This window comes from Manis pentadactyla, chromosome 15, assembly GCF_030020395.1.
Source record: "Manis pentadactyla isolate mManPen7 chromosome 15, mManPen7.hap1, whole genome shotgun sequence".
Classification (NCBI taxonomy): Eukaryota; Metazoa; Chordata; class Mammalia; order Pholidota; family Manidae; genus Manis; species Manis pentadactyla.
This window is the reverse complement of record NC_080033.1, coordinates 60,531,970-60,555,198: the sequence shown is the minus strand read 5'-3', so window position 1 is coordinate 60,555,198 and position 23,229 is coordinate 60,531,970. Positions and strand designations below refer to the sequence as shown.

The 23,229-nt window shown below is 42.9% G+C and overlaps 1 protein-coding gene across 3 annotated transcripts; it reads right to left on the bottom strand.

The window, feature by feature from the left end:
- Window positions 1-79: 79 nt before the first annotated feature.
- Window positions 80-23,146, bottom strand: COG4 (component of oligomeric golgi complex 4). 3 transcript variants are annotated; one of them, XM_036926941.2, is made up of 19 exons: window positions 22,954-23,146; window positions 21,250-21,332; window positions 20,431-20,545; window positions 18,814-18,988; window positions 17,579-17,772; window positions 16,109-16,214; window positions 15,433-15,590; window positions 14,617-14,675; window positions 11,761-11,894; window positions 10,086-10,204; window positions 9,362-9,528; window positions 8,397-8,562; window positions 5,391-5,453; window positions 2,907-3,023; window positions 2,227-2,319; window positions 1,565-1,648; window positions 1,245-1,346; window positions 862-990; window positions 80-653 (listed from the first exon to the last, which is right to left on the bottom strand). In XM_036926941.2, exons 1-19 carry the CDS (start codon window positions 23,122-23,124, stop codon window positions 519-521), a joined length of 2,370 nt encoding a protein of 789 aa, XP_036782836.2. In that variant the 5' UTR covers window positions 23,125-23,146; the 3' UTR covers window positions 80-518. The 3 variants fall into 3 exon arrangements, with proteins under 3 accessions (XP_036782836.2, XP_036782837.2, XP_057349182.1); XM_036926942.2 differs by having other exon boundaries at window positions 21,250-21,328; window positions 22,979-23,108; XM_057493199.1 differs by having other exon boundaries at window positions 22,979-23,089.
- Between the last annotated feature and the right edge of the window lie 83 nt (window positions 23,147-23,229).

Genomic DNA, 23,229 nt, shown 5'->3' with positions numbered 1-23,229 from the left:
TGTCTTGCCCTGTGGCACCCAGCCTGGGAGACCTGTCTTGCCCTGTAGCACCCAGCCTTGCCTAGAAACAACACACTGATGTCTGTCCAAGGAGTGTCTTTATTCAGGGTGATCAAAACATCACAGCATCTCCTCAGAGTAAACCAAATTTCCTAGGTCCCCAGGTACACCCAAGTCCTTTAGCGCTGCCAGGGAGACAGCCTGCTTGCTGCAGTGTTCCAGGATGACAGATGACCACCCATACAGAAGGCTGGCCTGCTTGGCTTTCCCACCTAATAAGGAGCCCAGAGGGACCCACCTCTCTTGGTGAGGAGAAGCTGCCCCCAAAGCACTACCTAGTTAGCTCTGCATGCAAAGAGTGGAGTGAGTTGAGGCCTTATTTTCCCTGCTGCCCACAGTGGAACAGTCTGGGCTGCCAGAGCTCTCGGAAGCCAGATAGCCTTGCCCCCCTCCTTGGCTGTGGCTAGTTAGGGAAGGAGCCCTGAGGTGGGATGGATCAGGCAGGCTCACCGCGGCAACTACAGACGCAGCCTCTTGATGTCCTCACTGCGGAAGTCTATGCGCAGAGCCAGCACCTGGCGTACTTCAGCAGGGGTGAGGCGCCATGTCAGTGGGCCAGAGTTGGCACCCCAGTAATCTAGGATCTCGGTCACCTGTGGGGAAGAACAGATAAATTAGCAAGGAGGGGCTATCTGGAGAGAAAACCTTGGGCTCCACCAGAGGCAGAACAGGGGTATTCAGGAAAAAGGTGCCCCAAATGGCTGGGCTGCTGGTGGAGACTTGGTTTTGAAGGAGTGGCAGGGATCCAAATCTTGTCTTGGCCTCTCTTCCCAGTCACTTTTCTTTGGCTAGGCCACATACCCGCTCCAGATTGAGAATTGTGGCCATCTGGGAGAGCCGGGCGAACTTGTCTCGGATGGTCCAGGTGGTCACCGTGGTAAGGTAGGCAATAAGTGACCTCAGCTCCTTGTCAAACTGCAGACCACCCAGCTGCAGGGGGACACAAGCTCAGTCACAGTTCACAGCCTGGCCGTCTGGTCAAGCAGAACTGGACCTGTTTCCCTCAGTTCTGGGCTGCAAGGCCAGCTGGGCCTCTGGTGGTGCCTCAGTCGGCTCCAGGGCCTCAAAAGACAGAAAAGGACTGGGCTTAGGTATGTATGGCCTTGGGGTAGCAAAGGATGCAAGTCCTGTCTTCCTCGGAGGGTAAACGACAGAGCGAGGGAACTGTGCTCTCTTGACCTTACCCGGTTGAAGGTGGATTTCAGCACCACTTTCTCCAGTTCGACTGCAACAAGGCTTGTCATGAGGCCAGTCAGGCTGTCGTAGATGACTGGGGAAAGGCCAGCCTACACACAGAGGCTAGGTATCAGTGACAGTCTGACCTAAGCCCTTCTGGCTCCACAAGGGTGGGACAGTTACATGAGGACATTGGGGAATGTTTCTATAGGCTGGGGCTTGGGAGGGCTTTCCTTGTTCCCAGTACAAGTATGATGAGAAACTGCTGTCTGCTGATTTAGGTAGATGTGAGTAATTCCATAAGCTGGTTCCTAGAGACCCTGCTCACCTTGAACTCTGCCATTTGCTGCTCCAGGTTAAGGATGAATTGTTGGACCCAAGGGTCATTGGCCTCGTAGTCGTTGAATTCTTCCTGTTGTCAAGAAGGAGGGTCACTTGGAGCCTCTCCAAGAAGTACCCTTTGCTCCACCCCACTCCCACTCTTCTATGCAAACAGAGGAAGAGGTCCTCCCTCTTGCGGAGCTTCTGACTAATCCAGCTTAAAACCAGCTTGGACACCCAGGCTGGCAGAAATTGCTGCTGCTGTTGCATTACACTTCTGACCAGCAAATGGCCTGAGGCTGCAGCAGTGGCCCACACAATGTGGTAATGCTCCTGGCATTTTGTTCTCTCTTGCATCTCAAGTTCTACAGAAATGAAATAAATTGGGCTAGGAAAAAAAGCTCCTAAGTCTATGACAGGTGGGGTAAAAAGCCTCAATAAAAAAGGATGTGTCAGGTCAAGGTAAACTCCCTTCAGATGTCTTTCCGAGCCATTCTAATTGTAGGAACAACCTGTTTCCTGGGAGGAAGGTAGCCTTTGAGGGTGAGAGAAGGGGGACTGAGAAGCATATAAGGTCTAGTCTCTTCATGCGGCTCCACTGCCCTCCAGTTGGGGGTGGGGGTATTGAGGGTAACCCTGGGCTTGATGGCTGCCTATGGTTACGCTGACCTCCTCGATGTTGTGGGAGACAGAGAGAAAGGTGTTGATCCAAGGCTGCACCTGCGGCTTGATGGCTGTGCTGTTTAACTCCGTCAGCCCTTCCTGCAGAAGGGTAAGGCAGACGCATCAGACACAGAAGGCACCTCCACCCCCACCCCTTCTCCTCCTCCTGCTCTATCCATCCCTTGACGGCCAGGGCATTCTTTCAGCTCTAAGGCTTTTCTGTGGGCACTAGCTGAGTCTTAACATAATAAAAGAGACCAGGAACAACCTGTTCATTTCCAGATCTGTGGTGATTCAGGTCCATGCTGGACACGAGGCCATGGGGTTGGTTTGGTAAACTCTCAAAGAGATTTCTGAGTGCCAGCGCCTCTGGCTCAGGCCAAATGGCAAGTCTGAGTAACCATGTGTATCCATTTCCACTAAGCACTGTTCTGAGGGTTCTGTGCCCTATGGGGCTGAGTGGAGATTCCAGAGGACCAGAGTGCTGGCTTCTCAATACGACAGCTGCACTGCTACAAAACCTATAGTCTTCAAAGGACTTGCACAAGTTCAGTGGCTTGCATGCTACTCCCTCACCTCTTCTCACCATCTCGTTTTATACATGAAATGCGTAAGAAGCCAGTAACAGTATTCTCAGAGCAAAACACAGGCACAGGATTTAATCATCAGTTGAACCTGAGGCTTACCTGCAAGAGGTCTCGGAATTTGTTGGACACAGCAGCCAAGTCAGAAAGGCAGCTGTCAAACTTGGCCTGGGCCTGTTCTCCTCCAATGCCCTGGCTAAACAGCTTGGTGCAGTCACTCTAGGGGAGAACACTCAGGTGTCAGGCTTGAGCATGCCTGGGCCGTGGAAGTGTGGGGAAGGCAAGGAAGATGCCAACATGCAACAAGTTATTGTTCAACTCCATCCTTTTCTGGCAGCAGCTACAGTCCATCCCAGGTGAGAGGCCTGGATGGGTTTCAGTAAACCTGGTTTCTATCCTGGTGGCTAGTCAGTCGGCTCCCAGTTCCCCTTTTGTAATATGAGGGTGTTGGTATCGGGGTGTGAATAAGAAACACTTAGAGTCAGACATTCCTAGTTTCAAATCCTGGCTCAACCACGTATTAATTGAGTGATCTTGGTCAAGTGATTCAAAGCTTCTGAGCTCCAATTTCTTTGTCTATAAAATGGGAACACAAATTCCTGTTCCCATGGTGGTTTTGAGAGTTGGATGTGATAATGCACAAAGTGGCTGGCACAGAGTAGGCATTGAGGAGACACTAGCTGTTAGAGTTTCTGCTTTGTGAACAGTTGGGTCTGGTTACCCAAGGGAGATTGTCATGATCATAGCTAAGATTTAAGTGCTTATAGTATGCCAGGGCTTGTTTAAAGCATTTTACTTTTATCAATTAAAGTACCTATCTTATGAAATAGATATTATTATCCCTACTGTACAGATGAGGAAACTGAGGTCCAGAGAAGTTAATAATTTGCCTAAAGCCACACAGCAGTAGATTGTGGAGCTGGGATTCAAACTGGGAATTCTAGCTCCAGACAGCCCATTCCTAACCTCACACTACAGTCTTGGTATAAAGAACTCCGCTGGAGGAGCTGCTTGACGCTCACCATATTTTGGGTCACCAAGAGCTGCTTGCGTTTCTTGTAGCCTCCTTAAAAGTTTGTGCTGTTTCGGCTACAGCAGGAGCAGCAGTGTGGAAGACTTGCAAAGGGATTAATCTAGTAACAAGAGGCCCTCCATTCCCGCAGCAGCTCCAATACTTACTATCTATAACTAGTCTTTTAACCTCATCTGTAAAATGGACATCACGCCACCAGATCTGACTGTCTCAAAGGGTTGCTGGTGGGGCTGAGAAAGAATACATGTGAAATGCAAACCTAAGGGGGCTGGGATTTTTGGGAAATGGATTTTCAACTCTTTGCTATCCTCTTCTTTTATGGCTAATTCTACTGGCTCAGTTCTGAATCTCTAACATTCCCCAAAATTTTACTTCAAAATCCAACAAACTATGTTAAGGGCAAAGTCAGGTGTAAAATCTAAGGGACTGTGCCTGAAAAACAATGATGGCAGCCACCCTCTTGAACACATACAACGTGACAGACACTAAGCTATTGTTACTTCGTGAGTGTCACTCATTTCATTCTCTTGTAAGGCCCTTTTAGGGTAAATTCCTAATCTGGCCCAGGTTACAGTACTACTGTAAATGTCTACCTGGCTGCTCTCTCTGAACCTCCCCCAGGAGCCCCGTCAGCCTCAGGCCCTCATTCCCGGTGCTGGTTCCAGCCTCAGTCTGCCCAGACTAGGAGTCCACACTTACTGCCAGCCTGCACACTGAGCCCTGTGCCTCTGCAGCAGAACACCCTCCCTAGTATGAGTGCCAGAAGGGACGCAGGACCCTGGCTTCCCTTCTTTCCCAGAGGCAGAGTTTGGGAGTGGGGGAAAGTTAGGCCCTTCTTTTTCCGGTATGTAACAAAGTGACTGCTCCATGCTATAATATAAACTACCACTGCATGAGTTTCATGTACTAAGTGTTTTATATCGTTCAGTTCTCACAACAGTCTCCTGGGGAGGAGATCATTCCCCTGTTTACAAACGAGGAAACGGAGGCTCAGGGAGTTTAGAGAACTTGCCTCAGGCCCTGGTCAGTGGTCAGGTGGAGATCTGAACTCAAGGTATCTGACTTATAGGCCCAAGCAATTCCCACTATACCATGCAGCCTTTAGAAAGTGGTAATAGCAAATGAGTTTTGTATAGGGTTTGGTGAACCATATTTCATCTTAATCTCTTAAAATTCATAAAGGGCTTTATCATTTTTAGTGTTTTCAACACTGTTTTCTTATTAAGCTACCCAACAAACTGAAATCTGGATAGGATGGAGTTCTGCATCTCATTTCAGAGATACAAGTACTGAGGCTCAGGGAGTTAAGGCACTTGTCCAAGGTCACATGTTCAGTATGTGCTGGAAGAGCTAATCTGAATTCTCATCTGGGTCAGCTCTCAGAGCTCTTCCCATGGTCAAGAGCCACCTTGCTACCATATCAATCACTAGTGAATCCCCTCAAGTACTCTGAAGGGAGAGCCACAGTCCCCCACAGGGTGAGGGACTCCCTCTCAAAAGGAGGCCTGGGGAGGCTGCAGCGGCTGAAGACTGATAGGCAATGTCCCCTGTACCTCCAGTGTCTTCTTCAGAGTAGAGATGTTTTCACTGCAGGCTTCCACATTGTTCAGGGTCACCTGGGAGATGAGGACAGAAGTATGTGACTATCTTGCTCCCTGGTGTTTGTACCCACTCCAGCACCAGACTGGCTGACAGCTGTACTCCTGAGGCTCTGAGGTGGGCTAAGAACACCATAGCACTGTCATCAGTCAGGGCTTTCAGGGCTCGGGACTGGGCGGAATGGGGAACCAGGCTCACCTTTTCTCCTGTGCCTGACACCAAGGCAGCAAAGTCATGTGACCTCAGTGGTAGTGACCCAAGGTTTCAGGTCTTTTTGCTCCATGTTTAGCCTCCATACTGGATTTGTCTGAGGGAGAGTTACTGTGGGTTCCCCTATACAGGTGGGGTATTAGCATGTTTAGGCTTCTGTCTCTAAAAGCAACAGCTCTTACCTCTTCTGGGCTCACAGACCCCTTTAAGCTGGCTTGTAGGTGGGAACAAGACACCTCAGCTCTGAAACCTGGAATAGTGCCTGTTATATAGGAATTTCTCAATAAATATTTGATGAATGAGTTAATGAATGTGTTGTGGAGAAGGGATAACAATGCCGAGTTGCAGAAAATCCCAAAGGAATCAGAGGAGGAGGACAGTTAGTGCACAGACATGGCAGGGAAACGGCAAGAGGTGGAGCTGCAGAGGTGGGTGAAGTCAGCCTGGGACTTGGGGCCTACACTCCTGTGAACAGTGGGGTGGCACCCAGGATTGCTTAAAGCAGGTGAATGCCACCTGAGTGCCATTGTGGTTTGGAACACTAATCCAGAGGCTGTGTGTGGGAGGAATTAGAGAGTTTGAGGAGATCATACTGTCTCTGAACTGCTGTACAAGGGACATGACCAGGAAGGCAGAGCAGGGTGGGGAAAAGCCATTTTTTCAAAAGATGAGTCAGGAGCTTCAGGATTTCAGGGTAAAAGAAGAATCCCAGAACCCTGGGGACTGAGATTAAGAAATCCCTTCTGCCTCCCCAAGAGTGCTTCCCTCATCAGTGCCCTGCAGCCAATACTGAAAGATTGTGCTCCCCCTAGTGCCGCTCTAGCCGCTTCCATTGTGGATGGAAAGGACTTTAAGGCCATTAGCATGCCAGCACATTCGGCTGCGAACATCACAGGCTTCCAGAGTAGCTGCACTGTCAGGACAACTCAAGGATGAAGGCCACAGTGTAAATGTTCCCAAGGTATTTAAGTGCATAAGAAAAATCTGTTATGAAGGGAAAATGGATTTGGGTTCAAAAGGTATTGATTTCAAAGTTTCCCTGTACTGACAGTCCTTGTAAGCATGGATTCACTGGGCTTATTCCCAGCTCACAGTGAGTAATATGTCAGCACCATTGGGGAATTTATCTTGACAGCCAAATGAATCAAGGTGACATAAGAAATAGGCTCTGCAGTGGGAGTGATGACATTTTAAGTACTTGAAATCAGGAAAACTAGAAACTTGTCACCAGGCATTTAGCAACACCTTTTTTGTTGGCCTTATCTTCTGGGCCTTCAAACAATGAAGCTGTCTGAATGTGAGCAGCAAATGCATGAACACAGAGCAGCCAGCCTGATGGGGACTTGTGAAGCCAATTGGTGGGAAACACGACTAGAGTGGCAGGATGGGTCAGATTCAGGAGGCCTTCAATGTACCATTAAGCAAAGATGTCTAGCTTTGACATGGTAGGCAGTGAGGAGTCACTTCTGAGCAGAGAAATGAAAGCATGAAAGTTCTGTAAAAAATGAAATAGGAGCAAATAGAAAGAAAAATCAAGTCAGTTCATGATCACCTGAAGCTGGATGCTAGATATTTTAGCAAAGTCCTCTGAAAGTTTCAAAGGCAGTAATATCTTGGAGCTGATCCTCTTTTTCAGCAACAACTATGACATCCCCGACTAACAGAACCCATGCTCAGGGAAAGCATCTTCAGTGACAAGAAAAGACTAGGGCCGCCAAATAGCCTCCATACTGGGTTTGTCTGAGGGAGTTACTGTGGGTTCCCCCTAAACAGGTAGAGTATTAGCATGCTTAGGCTTCTGTCTCTGAAAGCAACAGCTTTTACCTCTTCTGGGGTCAGGGGCTCCTTTAAGAATCTGATAAAAGTGAACGACCTTGCTTCCCAAAAGCAAACAAACACATTTTTGCATCCAAACCCAAATGTCACAGACCCCACCTGTGGACTATTGATTGAGAGCTCTGCTACTGGATGTTTCCTTTGGGTTCTGAGCCTCAGGAGCCAAGACAACTCAGTCTGGCCAATGTGGGGGTGGAGCAGGATGACCTCTGATAGTGCTGTTCCCACTTATGCCAAGATAGCATGTGCCAGAAAGGCCTAATCATGAGCTCAGGACTCATCTGTGTTGTTTTTGGTTCAGCACAAACTGGCTGTTACCTTGTATAAATCCTTGCATCCTCCCACGCTTTTCCTTCCTGAGCAGTCAAGCAACTGGTGACACTTGCTGCTCCATCACATCTGTCACTCTGGGTAGCTAAGGGCTTATTTAGCAGGGCCACCTTTCTGAGGAAAACGAAAACTTGACAAGTGTACCAGAAAAGCAGTCCTGGTAGACCTAAAGGACTGGCACCCACTCATGCTGTGGGCCTGGGGACTGTCCTCAGAGGAGTGGTTTGGAGGCTTGGCACAGATATTAAGTCAGTTCTGTGGCCAGATGTAGGCTGAGGTTGATGCTCAGTGGAGCTCCTGAACACCTGGGTGGTGTGCTTGGGAATGAACACTGGGGAGACCTGAGGTGTCCAGCCTTCCACACAGGGAACAGTGCATGTCCCGGCTTGGGCTGCTCAGAGACAGGTCCCTGGGTAAATGGTTTCACAACCTTCTAGGAGGAGCTTTCTTTGAAGGAGCTGTTTTCCTTCTACATAGACAGTGGAGAAAAATTATCTGTTGAAGGCTGATTATACTGTGCCTTAGAGGCCACAGTTTACCCTCTTAAGATAAACTGACCAGCCCCAACACATGGGGCTACCTACCAGGAAGGATAGCTTGGCCTCATCAGTGCTCTCGATGCCTTTTGTGTCAAATTTGCCCTGTTGGAGGCTGCTGTGCATGATGTTCACGGCACTTGTCACCCCACGTTGGATGTCCTGTAAGGTGGTGGCTGGGAAGCCCATCCGCAGCTTGTTACACAGAACATCCCTATGAGAGAGAATGGCATACGGGGACTGACAACGCCCAACCTGGCCTCCTGGACAGTGGGACCTGAGGGCCCATTACCCTGACCCAGCAGCATGAGCTGCTCTCCTGGGGGAATAAGCAATGCTGAGGCCACTGTAGGAGACTTTGAGCAGCCAGGGTACATGAGAGACCACAGCCCCTCAAGGGCACTGATGTGACAAGAACACAGGGGAGACTGGCCAATTCTTTAGTCTCTATGTGGCTTTCAGTTGTTACCGCTGAGCTTCAACAAACTCAAGAGGAGGCAGCAGAGATTAGTGGAAGGCAGTACCATGTAAGAGTTGGCTAGGTTTTGAGAGTCACTTCTGGATTCTGTTCCATATTCCACTATTTATGAGGTGTGCGATCTCCCTGAGGCCCAGTTTCCTCATCTACAAAGGAGAGCTAATGGTTCTTACCTCATAGCTTTGTTATTGGGACTGTATAAAAGCAAGAGATTAGCATAGTGCCTGGCCTGTAGCAAGGGTAACTATGACTGCCAATGTTACAACTATGGCTTTCATCTGAGCCACCTGTTCTTTTCCCTAGGCTCAAGGGCCCATAATCCCTCCAACCCAGTCCAGGGAACACAGATTTGGCCTAGGAGATATGTGGCTGCTGTACAGAACTTGGAGACAAGGATGTAGTGTTATGGATAGGAACTTATGCTCTATATAGAACTAAACTAGAACCATAAGGAAAAAAAAAAAAAAGGGCTCAGGAATCAATCACAACTAGGACCTTCTTCCCTCTGAGAAAACAGAAAGGGAGTCAAACATACCTGAAGTCAGACTCCAGCTCTGTGGTGGCAAGGTTGATCATGGCACAGAGACAGTCGATGCTAGAGCTAGACAGAGCCCGCCCAATGCACTTCTTAACGATGTAGAAGACATCATCCACCATGCTGGATGTCAACTGGCCCTTCTCATAAGTGTCCAGAGCCACAGCCTACCCAAAAGGCAAAGTACCCAGTGAGGGCCCAGTGCTGCATGTCACTGTTCAAGATAGTTCTGGAAAAGGCCCTGGCTCTGCTTCCTTTTGTATACCTTCTCCATGTTTTTCCTGACATGACTTACTCTGGTCACAGTTAGGTGTGGCCCTTCCTTGCCAAATAGCTCACTTCCCTAACTGATCACTATATTAGGAAATTAAGCATATAGGGCCATTGCCTTGGGGACATCCATTAGCTGGGATATAGGACATCATAAGAGGCCCTCTTCCCTGAGGTTCTTTACCTACATACCTCCAAGGAGGCAGGGAACAAGTAGCCCTCTGAGGAACTGAGGTATTCTTTTGTGATCCTTGGAATGGAAGTCCAAGCTGGGTACATCAAGAGCATGACAACTCCAAAGATGCTCTCTCACCATACACAGTGGTGTCACTTAGTCTGCATGCAAGGATATTCTCAAAGCAGGGCTAAGGAATATGTTTGCCTTAGCCATTTCCTTCAGCGTGGCTTCTTGGACAGGAAACCCCACTTCCAAGGGATGTGTCCTTTGTCCTACCTTATTGACAGTCTCCCTCATGAAGTACTCCTCCATAGTAATATACAAGCCAATTAGCTCCTGCATGGTGCAGCTCAACAGGCAGTTATTGAGGAGTTTGTCCAGACACTTCTGGTGCTCTAGGGGACAGTCAATAAAGGAATCCTCACTTGTCTTCCCCAAGAGAAACAGATCAACTTTTTTCATTTTTTCAGGTTCCTTTCCAATTGTTCCAAATCTGTACATAATTTATATGGTTATAATCATAGACACAATTTTGTATTCTGTCTTAAAAACTTATAAATATTTTCAATGTTTCCACAAAGCTTATTTTTTGCTCTTTTTAGCTTTTAAAAATAATGGCTGTGTCATACTTCAACAGGTAGATAATCCATATTGTTTTAGACTTCTCTTTTTTTAGACACCTAGGTTATCTTCATGTGTTCTGCCACTATTAGTGATAGTTGGAAATCTCAGTAATTGGAAATTATAGTGAATTTTTCATACAAAGAACTTTTTACTTCTTTTCCATTATTTCCTTATAATTAATTAGCAAGACTCAAAAGATTAAGTTTCTAGGGCAAAGACTGAAATATATTTGGTATAGAATACTTCATTGTCTGTAGTGCTGTCCAACAGCATTTTCCGATGAAATTGTTGTGTATCTGTGTTGTCTAATATGGTAGCCATTACAGAGCACTAGAAATGTGGCTAATGTGACCGAGGAACTGAATTTTACGTTTTATATAGATTTAAACAGTCATATGTGGCTGGTGGCTACTGTATTGGACAGCACAGCTCTCAACAGTGAGACTATTGATGGCAATAAGCACCAAACTCCAAATGAGCATACATCCTCCTTTAAACACCAATTCAAGGCAATACCACCTGGGTCTTATAAGTAATTCTCTTGCCATGCACTACTGGCATAAGCCACGCAGGATGCCACAGATGCTGGGTCAGTCTTGAGTCTATAGTTAAGGGAATCCTGCATTTACTTCACCAGAAGTTATTAAATAGTCTTCTTAAACATCGGAAGAGTCAATCTGTAAATTAAACGACTGTGGCACACCTTTTATTTTCAATGTATTTATCCCTTTAAATCTTGTGACTGGTAGACTGAGGGAGGGAGTGAAAGGCTTTCTTTCTACTACATACTCTACTCTTTCTGTATACTCTTTGCAATGTCATACATCAATACTCTTGAGGTATAATTTATATGCCATAAAATTCACTCATCCTTTGTGTACTGTTTAATGATTCTTTTAGTAACTTTATTGAGTTTTGCAACAATAGCCCCAATGCAGTTTTAGAATATTCCTATGACTCCCCAAAATTCCCCTGTGAAGTTAACCTTTTTGTTCTACCTATCTATCATATACACATTATCACCTACTTAAATTATACACCAGTCCCCAAATCAGAATTGGCAAGGAAGCATGGTGTGAGGAAAAGTGCAGAGGAAAATCATTTAACCATTCTGGGCATTAGCTTTCCTCATCTGTAAAATGATTAGGTGGCCTCAAAGATCCAGTCCAGTTCTAAAACTTGGCAAGTCTAGATTTCCTCCTGGGAGTCAATTTGCCCATAAACCCCCAGAGGCTAACAAGCCCCAGTTATTTCCTTTTTAAGGAAATTACAAAATAGTGCTAAATAAGACCTAGCCCTCCGCCAGAATATGGGGAACATCTTTTACCTTGCTTTACTTCTTCTGAGGCCATGGAGTCTCCCACCTCAAAATCAGAGCTGACTCTCTTCCTGAGGAAGCGCAAATACAGCTCACTGCGGGCATTCATCAGTGTTACCTCAGTCAGGATAGGGTCCAGTTCCCTGAGACATGGAGCAGAAGGAATAAGCAGGAGGTCACTGGATTCCATCAGCTGTAAGAGCTACAGGGCAAACCTAGTCCCAAACTCCCCCTCCCCAGAAGGGTCAAATCTGCCAGAGAGTCATTTGGCTCTGCTGGCCTGATTATAATCAGACACGGCAGTCAATCACATAGCCATTTGCATGTTTCACCTGAATCATTCACCCTCTAACTGCCAGGGCTAAATTAAGAGATTGGAAAATTTATCTTTGTTAGCAGTTTGAGTAAGAATTATCTTTGCCTCATGTGAAACAAAAAACCACATCTCCCAACTTCTTATTTAGCTGTGGTGGACTTTAGGATACACCATTAAACTGTGTTCCACACCCATTCATCTACCCAGATGCAGAGCCAAAACAATCGTGTAAAAAAAAAATTGGAGGACTCACACTTCCTGATTTCAAATTTACTAAAGAACTACAGCAATCAAGATAGTGTGGTACTGGCATATCCGGATGGACATATAAATTAATTGAAAAGTCCAGGAATCTTCACACTTACGGTCACAAGAGTGCTAAGACAATTCAATAAGGAAAGAATAGGCTTTTCAACAAATCATGCTGGGGTAACTGATATCCACATTGAAAAGAATGAAGTTGAACCCCTCCCTCACAGTATATACACAAATCAACTCATTTTTCACACTAAAGAGGATCTTTTCAAAACAAATCTGGTCATATTGTAATCATGTGATTTCCACAGCTCTTAGGATACAAGACCCTGAATGGCCTTGTATCCTCTACAATTTCTCCAGATTCTAACAATTTCTCCAGATTCAGCTAATTTCAGGTTCTTCCCAACTCTGCACGTCAATTACACTGCCTTTCTTTTCACTTTTTTCAAATACACTAGGGCCTTTGCACATGTTTTCCTCACTCTACCTGAACACTCTTCACTCTTATTCCTGTTTACTCTTAGGGTCTCAGATCTAAGGTCATTTCCTCAGGAATTTTTCCTTGAACTTCATCAGCTTAGGTTACATCATTTTATACATGCTCTCCTCTGCTCTACACTTAGTATATCATAAGGATTAACAGCCTGAACTCTATAGTCAGACTGCTCTGACACATTCTAGCTGTTATGGGACCTTGGGCAAGTCACTTGCCTCTCCAGGAAGTTTTCCTATTTCTAAAAAGTGTTTATGGATTAAATCGTCAATCCTCAACTGGGGGTGATTTTACTCTTTAGGGGATATTTGGCTTGTCTGATAGCATCAATAACCAGCATCTAGTGGGTAGAGGCCAGAGATGCTGTTAAACATGTTAAAATCCACAGGACAGTTCTCCACAACAAAGAATTATCCAGCTAAAATGCCAAAAGCACCGAGGCTGAGAAACCCTGGATTAAATGATTTAGTATTTGTTATAGTAAAACACACACACACACACACACACACACACACACAGTTAGCTATTACAGGCATACCATGGAGATATTGTGGATTTGGTTCCAGACCACTACAATAAAGTGAATATCACAATAAAGCAAGCCTAATAAATTTTGTAGTTTCCCAGAACATATAAAAGTTATGTTTACACTATATTAAGTATGCACTAATATCATCTAAAAAAACTAATGTGCACACCTTAATTAAAAAGTAATTTATTACTTCACAATATAGGTAGGGGAAGGCAGTTTGGCACGCAGGAGACAAGTAATGACTCTCTGACATCTTACTATTCTGATAGACAGTGACTGCGATGAGGGGGTGAGGACTTGATAATATGGGAAAATGTTGAAACCACAATGTTGTTCATGGGAAACCTTCATAAATTGTATACCAATGATACTTTAATAATAATAATAAAAACTTTATTGCTAAAAAATGCTAACCATCATTTGAGCTTTCAGTGAGTCACAGTCACTGATCAGATCACCATAACAAATATAATAATAATGAAAAAGTTTAAATAGTGGGAGAATTACCAAAATGTGACAGACATGAAGCAAACAAATGGTGTTGGAAAAATGGTGCCAACAGATTGCTCAACATGTAGGGTTGCCACAAACCTTCAATTTGTAAAAATGTAGTATCCGTGAAGCACAACAAAGCAAAGTGTAATACAACGAGGTGTGCCTATATATTTTTATTTATTAAGGTATTATTGATATACACTCTTATGAAGGTTTCACATGAAAAACAATGTGGTTACTACATTCACCCATATTATCAAGTCCCCCCATACCCCACTGCAGTCTATATTATTATAAAGGTGTATCTACTTTATAGACCATAGATGCCCCAAAGCAAGAATTATGTCTGTTTTGCTTACTTTGCTTGATGCCATATCCTCAGTACCAAAGACCAGTGCTTGGCACATAATGTATACTCAGTAAAACTGAGGAAATGAATACATTTGTATAATGTCTGGGTTTTCTTTTAATGAGCACATATTACTTTTATTAGAAAAAAGTAAAAGTTTTAAAAATTTTAGGACAATAATTACCTTTGGGGAGGGAGAGGAGAGTCACTCTGGGGGCTTCAAAAATATGGGTAATGATCTATTATTCTTTATGAACCACACATGTATACTGTTGTTTATATGACACACTCCGTTGACAAAACCCCACAAGAATCAGATAAAATATTTTAAAGACAGAGAGCACATTGTAACAGAGTAGTCTCTGAATGATATGTGATAACCAATTCAAACTCCTATAGGTTGAAGAAAATTGGGTTATTACCTTGGTTCTATTTTTTCCATTGTAGAATTTCTCATCAAGCTGTTCTGGATCTGCCGGAACTGCAATATACAACAGAAATGAGAATGCTCTTCCCCACCCTCCTATCTGCCTCTTACTGGTCTCTCCAAACTTCTAGCATACAATAATGTTTAGATTTAGTCTGCTTAACAGACAAGCCAAAAGTAGGCTTTTAAGATGATGGGCCAAAGTTTTACCCTTGATTTAGATGCTAATGCCCCCTTCTATTATTGCACTTAAAAGTAATGTTAATGGTGTTTCAATAGACTACTGTATAGAGTTTCCTTGAGTTCCAGAAATAAGATTGTATGGGCCTGCTTCTATTTCTAAGTCCTACTCTTACTTTCTCTTGCTCAAAGAAATAGAGAAATAAAGTTCTAAGAAAGCAAATGTTCCTTTACTTAAGAAGCTAAGGAGAAATCTGAGACAAATTACTTGACACTTAATATGACCTTAAGAAATAAAATTCTCATTACTATTCTCATTATAAATACCAGAAATATACCAGAAGGCACTGTTGCATATTCTGTGACAGTGAACTGGTCTAATTAATGTTTCTGTTGTGTTCCTTTTCAGGAAGCCCTTTCTATTTCCTTTTCAATCTTGTACTTAGGCCACTATCACCTTAAAAACAAGTCCAAAATAAGCTGATGACAGGCAAGATGCAGGCTAGTCTGCATTTGACATTTATTTTTCTCCTATCTGCACCTTTTTTCATTCCCCCCCACCCCAATTTTATTCTATTCAGTGCTGCTGGCTAATGCTGCTTCCAAACCACCTGTAGCTTCCCCTGCTCACCTGCTGGTGGTAGTCCCTCTGCTTGATGAATTTGTCTACCACCTTCTCCACCTGTCTGTCACATTCCACTTGCAGATATTTTATCAGGGTATAAAGCCTCCCTGGACCATAATAGGTCTCCACTATTGGTTGGTGGGTCTCCACAATGCGGGCAATACCTAGAAGGAAAAACTCAAGAGGCCTGGATTCCAAATATTCTTCCCACAAAATAAATTCATCTCTCCCATCCAGGACTGAGCCTGGGTCTAACCCAACCCTTTTTGGCTGTTTCAACTCCCCAAATGGGTAGAAATGGTTCTTGTCAGTGCTAGGAGTTGCTAAGCAAATTTGTCTGTTAAATATACACAGTGCTTGCTATACTAGCAGGCATTTGATTAAGTTATATTGATAGTTTCTACTGGTGCGTCTTTGGCAATCAGCATCACTCTCTTCCTGGTAATTTATTTTAGTTATAGTTACTCTTAGAGTTTGGATCTTGAGGATTAGGGATGATCAAAACACCTGAGAGATTCTAATATCTGCTAGTCAGATACTGAACTGGGAAGTTAATTCTCTAATAAGTTAATACAGAGCAAACCACAGGATTTCAATTAAAGGCATCAGGGAGAGAAGAGCTAGGATGCAGGTGTTAAGACGAAATGTCTACAGTGTCCCCAGGGTGAAGAAAGAGGCTTGCCTTCAAACAGAAGAGTCAGCGTGTCTGCAAAGATGACTGCAGCTCTTCGGTCACTCATGTCCGTGCCTAGCACCAACAGTAGATTCTCCTCAGCTTTACTGGCCACCTGAAAAAAGTAGAAAATCCACATATATTTCTCAAACCAAAGACTAGCCTCAGTTTTCCAAAGAGACCTCTCATTGGCTTCCTTTTTCTCCTGTTCCTCTTGATGCCTGAAAGTCTAGACAGCACAGAGGAACCTCTCTTGGGGGTCTTGGGTTGTCTGGGCCTCAGGCAGGACAAAGAACTTGAGCACAGTGGCAGCTCTTCTTCCATTCAGAGGTATAAATAATGCTTTCCTGTTCTTTGAAAATATGCACTGGCCATTTGCCAAGGGAGACAGTCACCAGTTTCAATAATCGACTCAAAGTGTAACTCAAAGTTATCATTAATGATGCTTCATGGAGTAGGAATCTGGGTACTGAGGAAGGGACTTTAAGGGATTAAAACCAGATGCCATTTAGTTAGCAAAATATTGATAGAAAAATATTTTTAAAAAGCCCACAAAGCAGTTATATTTTATTTTTATTCTTTTTTTTAGAATGGGTAAAAACACACTTAAATATTCAAAAGGAACAAAGGAATGTGGTAAAAAACAGTTCTTCCTCTTACTTAGGTCTCTTGGTCTCCTAAGTCTCCTTTTCAGGTAAACAACTGTTAACCCTTCCAAAAATATCCTATGCTTATACAAGTATACATTTTTATCACCATCCCCCTCATTTTAAACAGGAATGGCAGCATCCTGTTGTTTAACTTATTGAACCAAATATGTTAGATGCTGAAATATGTCGGCATGTATGGAACTCATTTTTTTTCATGGCAAAATAGTGTTCCATTATACAGAACTTTGGCAGGGGGTGGTGGGGGAGGAGAAGCTGGATGCACTTCTATATATAGTTAAAAAAAACCCAGCATGCCTGTTGGGATTTGCTTCTCTCCATCTAAGGTAGGGGGTAGGGCAGAGCTGAGACTTCCAAGCCTGTTTATTTTTTCACAACTAACCTTAAGTGACCTCACCTACTTTATCTCAAGGTGGCTTATTTTGAGATTCAAGCCTAGTCATGGGGTCTTAAAACCAATAACCAACCACTCCAAATGATCTTAAAAGAAGCCAGTTCCTGGCTGACAGCTTGAAAAGGGTGATTCACCTTGTCAGAGAATTTGCATTTAAAATTTTCCTATACTTTCACTTGGTCTTTGGCAGTAAATGTGCATCTGCAGATATCTAGGCCATGCCTGGTACACAGTAGACTGGCAATAGCTAAGTATTAAATAAATGTATACATCCAGTCCTGCCAGGCTACAGGAAGGGCAGAAAAGGGGAGTCAAGTCCAGAGGTGATGAAGTATTTACAGAAGCTGGATCTATCCAGTGGCCCATTCTGCAGGCAGAGAACTGTACCATTATCCTGTAGGCAATCAGGGGCCCTACCTGCTTGCAAAGGTATTCTGAGAATTTGCTTAGTCCCTCCTCATGCAAGCCCAGCAGTGGGAAGATCTTGAAGAAGCGCTCCACCTGGGGTAGATCCCCTTCCTTAGTGGCAATAGCAAACTTCTCTGTTACAATGGCTTTGAGGTGCTGCTCAGCTTCCTGCAGCAATTTCAGGTTGGCATCAATCATGCTCCCTACACAATGGGGAGAAAATGAGAATTAATGTAAAGAATGGTGCTATGCCAGGTCTATGCCACTTAGTTTGTGCACCACTATTTTTTTTTTTTAAATATGGGCTAAGCTCTTACTGTGTGCATGTTATTACTATTATTTTTTATTTTGTTATCATTAATCTACAATTACATGAAGAACATTATGTTTACTAGGCTCCCCCATCACCAAGTCCCCCCACCACACCCCATTATAGTCACTGTCCATCCGTGTAGTAAGATGCTGTAGAATCACTACTTGTCTTTACTGTGTTGCTGTGTGCATGTTATTTTACTAGCAATATGGATGATTGAGCTGAATCATTCATGATCATACTGTCACAGAGGTTATAATCAAGTGAAAGAGGTAAGATTCGTGCACAAATAACTATAACAAAATTCAGTGTATAATAAGTATCATAAGAAAGGTGCCTGCACATCACCATTTCTGGTTAAAGTAATCAGAAAAGGATTCCTAAAGGTAATATCCCACCTCCCAAAAGTTCGGCAGAATTTTGGTACCTAGAGGAACATAACACTGCAGGTAAAGGGAATGAAATGAGCGAAGGAATAGAAACAGAAAGATGAAAAGAGTATTTACAGAGTATTACAAGTAGTATATATACCCTGGTATATAAAGCTCAATAAATATGTGCACGATGAATGGATACATGAGTGAATAACATGAAAAAAGATCATGGAGGCCTGGAATAGTAGGTTAAGAAATTAATTTTACATGTAGAGAATATGGTCAAGTGGAAAGAATCCACTGGCCAGAAGAACAGGTGATCTTGATTTAGTTTCCTTTTCCGTAAAATGGCACTAACAATATCGTTACTAATAATGTCATATAACAGATAGCAATATGTAACAATATGTTATAGACCTGGGATGGTCTAGAACCTATAGAGTTTCTAGTACTGGACAAGGAAATTTCCTAACAGATGCCCTTTTCCTGATAGTTTGCCGAGTTCAGATTACAGATGCTTGTAACTAAACTAGAAATCAACAATGAGGGATACCAACCTTCTTTGCCCTGTCGGCTAAGCTCAATGACCGACTTGTCCAGGCACAAGTAGCGATGAATATGGGCTGCAGCTTGCTCATAATCTTCATTCCTCAAAGCAGTCTGAACTCCGTCCATGCAGAACTTCAGATCCAAGATGTCATCAGCTCTCTGAATGGCTTGATAGAGGCGGTTCTGCAAAGACTTGTTGCTTAGAAATAATGTCCTACTTTTTCAAAAACATCTCTCAGGAAGGCAGGGAGATTCAGGGGTTGAATTCACTTAATCAGAGGTCCTTTTCAGCTTTCACTGGTGAACTAAAAAATACCACAACTACCACTCACAAAACTGTTACTGATGATGATCAATACCACTGATAGGTATCATACAATTTTATTTATGTGACCAGATCATTCATTTTAATGGAAGTAGGAATATGGATAATCCATAAGTATATTTGACTTATATTATATATATATAGCTAAATTTATAGTAGAATCAAATGTATTTGACATTTTGGGAACATAACATTGTAAACCAAATAATAAAGTAAGTGAAATAGATGAAAAGTATTTTTCTCTTAGAATAAGCAAGAAACCTTAATATGTTAGTGACTGTGTGGCAACAGTGTTTTGTGGTAAGTTATTTTTGCAGAATCTGAACAAATAGATTGGGAAGAGTTATGCTATTTCACATGGGCAAACTGAGGCTGGCACAACTTGTTTAAGAGCCCAGACCAGGTATTATTCAACAGAAGCCACTAACCACCTGTGCCTACTGAGCACTTGAAATGTGGCTAGTCCAAACTAGGACATATGTAAAGTACATACTGGATTTCAAAGACTTAGTACAAAAATAAAGAAGGTAAGTAGTAGCTAATACCATATCATAGTAATTACATACTTAAATGGTGTTTGGATATATGATGGGTTAAATGAAATACTATTAAAGTTATTTTCACCTATTTTGTTTTTACTTTTTAAAAATGGCTACTGAAAATTTTTAAATTACATGTGTGGTTCATATTAGATTTCTTATTTTCCATTCTGGTGACTTTTACTTAATTTTCTTGCCTAATTACCCTGGCTAGAACCTCCAGTACAATGTTGAAGAGAAGCAGCAATAGCTGACATTCTTGCTTTGTTCCTGATGTTAGAAGAAAAGCACCTCGTCTTTCACCAATAAGTATGATGTTAGTTATAGGTTTTTCATAACACCCTTTATCAGGCTGAGGAGGGGTCCCTGTATTCCAAGTTTGTTGAATGTTTTTATCGTTAAGAGGTATTGAATTTTGTCAAGTGCTTTTTTTGAGTCTATGAGATGATTATGCAGATTCCATGCTTTATTCTATTGATATGATGTATTACATTAACCGATTTTCAGAAATTAAACCAACCTTCCATTCCTGGAACAAATCCCACTTGGTCATAGTATAGTCCTTTTTATATGTTGTTGCATTTAGTTTGGTAATAATGTTGTTGAGGATTTTTATGTCTATATTCATACAAGCTCTAAGTCTGGAGTTTTCTGGTAATTTCTGATTTTAGTATCTTGTAGTGGATTTCTATGGGATGGTTTTGCTCTAATTTCTAATATGGTGGCTTCTCTACCATCCTCTACTAATTCAACGGGATTACCTTGGCCAGGTCAAGCTGACGGACTTTGCTGGACACATTCTCAGCTAGGTTGCAGGTGAAGGTGATCATTCCAGCTAGCTGCTTTGCATCTCCCTCCATCAACTGCAGGTTGGGACTGGAGACACACATTGTCAGTACATATATATCCATATTAGCAGAGGGTAGGGGTAAGAGATGGAAATTTTTTTTGTAGATGGAGACTGTATCTTCTACTTTTTTTTTCTACCTCCTCACAACTCTTAGCTCAGTTCACTCTAGTCACAGCTTTTTCCCAAAAGTGTTTTACTGAAAACTCAAGTCTATACTTAATAAAAAGTTAATTTCTATAAATACCCCTAAATAAGTACCTAAATAGAACTAGAAAACCAGATTTTCCCAACCGCTAAGTGAGTATAAAATGTACTATCCAACAGATGAGATCAAAGAGCTATTTTTTTGACTAGCAAATACACAAAGTCTGTAAAAACTGGTTCTCAGACTTGAGACATACTTCAGAATCCTATCCCAGGATGTCTGGTATGCTTATTAAAATACAGATTCCTGGGCCCCACCCTTAGAGTTTCTGGTTCAGTAGATTTGGGATGGTGCTCCAGAATTTGCATTTCTAACAAGTTTCTAAATGATATTGGTACTTATTGCTCCAAGGACACTTTGAGAACCACTTAACTATACCTTCAGGTGTTCACATTACCTTGAGATAACACTCCTCTATATTTCAACTTCAACTAGCATTTTATAACAGAAAGTTAGGGAAAACAGTGACTTATCCAGTGGACCCTGTTGGAATTTAAAACAGCTCCTGCTGAGATGAAGACTCACCCCATTCGGTGGAGAGTGACCATTTTACTTTCAATGGTGTTTTGCTGTTCCAAAAGAGCATCCAGCTCTCTTTCCACCACTTTCTGAAACAGAGAAACAGTCTGTCATCAGAATCAAAGAGAACCTTAAGAGTTATCTAGCCCAACCACTTAGCTGAAGGGTGAATCCTATTTTAAACATGTTCTTTCCTTTCACTAAGCTTCCCATGGACTCTAACAAACAATACTTCATTTTTGTACTTATTACATTGCAAAATGATTGTTTTCTTATATATATCTTATTCCATCTAGCAGGTGAACACCACAAAGGGAGGAAACAAACCTTTATTCAATATCATTAGCACAGTGCCTACCACAGGAAGGCATTCAGAATATCATGGTTAAACAAATGAAACTTCTAAAGTGGCAGTTAGAAAAAAGTCTCTTCATAGTGCACAGTTAGTACCTGGAAGGGATAAATATAATTCTCTGTCAGTCTCATTATTTACTGCATTACCTCAATTAATGTTAACTTTCTTATACTTCAATTTCTTCATCTGTAAAATAAGGACAGTAATACATACACCACAGGGCTATTGCGTGAGCCAAACAAGATAACAAACCTAAAGTGTTTAACATAGCATATGGTGTATGATTCAACAGTAGCATTAATATTAGCTCTACATTGCTGTTGACAGTCCTGTAGGATCCAGAGGGAAACTTCCCCTTGACAGTCATCAAATACAAACGCAGAACTAATGTTCAGCCTGTAAGACTGACTTAATTCTCTCCCATTGATTGACTCAACAAAAGCAAACTTAGAAATGTTAAGAGTACTTAATTTTAAAAAGCACATCTTGCTGAAAAGCTTCAGAAACTGCTAGAGTTGGTGCAAGTTCATACTTGAAGATATCAATGATCCCTCCTCTTCCAGGATGAAACTGCCTTTTGTGCTAAACCTTAACTAAAAGTTTAGTTTAAGGAACAGATATTGAACTTTTAGATCAGAGCTTAGATCTCTTCTGTCAAGGAACACAACTGACATTCAAAAATGTATTGACTGCATCAGTTTGCCACGGAAAAGCAAAGGAGGCTGCAAGGAATCTTCGACAAAAATACAGTCCACACCCCTCATTTAATACAATGCAGGAGTACGAGACGAAGTGACTTGTTCAAGATTAGATAAGCCCGAGTCTTAAAATTCTAAGTTCCTTCAAAGCTGTACATTTAACCGAAACGTTAAAATTACATCCCCAAATCATTTCCCACAAGAGGAAGCCTTAAAGCGCTTCAAGTTTATGAAACAACTCCCGGCTTAAATGAGATAACGGGGTAAAAGCGTTTCACAATTTTTAAATTGGTAAACCAATGCAAGAAAGCCTTTATCGTTTTGAGAAGCAAGCGAATTGACGTATACTCGGTCCAACTTTACTCTGGCAGAGAAACCTGTGATTAAGGGCCAGGGAAATCAATGGCGGTAGAGGGAATCGCCGAGATAATAGGGCAAAACAAACTTGGGGCATCAGACAGAGTGAACAGATGTTAGCTCTCCCTCCTCAACCCCAACTACACTCCTGCTTTCCTGCTTCTCGAGGTGCTTTGCTTTTTTTTTTTTTTTTTTTGTCTCCCTTGGCAGCTAACTTCCCACACCCCGATTTTCCAAGACTGACGGCTCCTACTCCCACTGCTCCTGCATCCTCCTTGAAAAATAGGCTCAGCCCCCCACCTCCTCGCCGCAAAGCCGTTCGTACACAGCCTCTAGCTCCTGCAGCTCAGTCAGGGAGCGAATAAGCTCAATGGAGATTTCCGAGCAGCGGCCTCCTCCCAATCCCTCAGGCGGCGGAGGCATCCCTGACAGCTTCTGAGGGGACTTGAGGTCCGCCATCTTGGTCCCCATTCCGCGCTTCCGGCCCCGCGAGGCCCCTTTCTCGTTAGCGCGCCAGGTCACTGGGGATGCCCACGGAAGTGCCCGATGAATTTTTTAAAAGTCCACTTTAAAATG

What these genes read in the sequence shown, in the direction of transcription:
- COG4 (XM_036926941.2), bottom strand. Translation starts at nt 23,124, where the DNA reads ATGGGGACCAAGATGGCGGACCTCAAGTCCCCTCAGAAGCTGTCAGGG. An exon ending in AACGGCTTTGCGGCGAGGAG is followed by an intron (nt 21,333 to 22,953) that starts GTGGGGGGCTGA and finishes TCTCTGTTTCAG; the next exon opens with AAAGTGGTGGAAAGAGAGCT. An exon ending in AATTCCGAGACCTCTTGCAG is followed by an intron (nt 2,320 to 2,906) that starts GTAAGCCTCAGG and finishes ACCCTTCTGCAG; the next exon opens with GAAGGGCTGACGGAGTTAAA.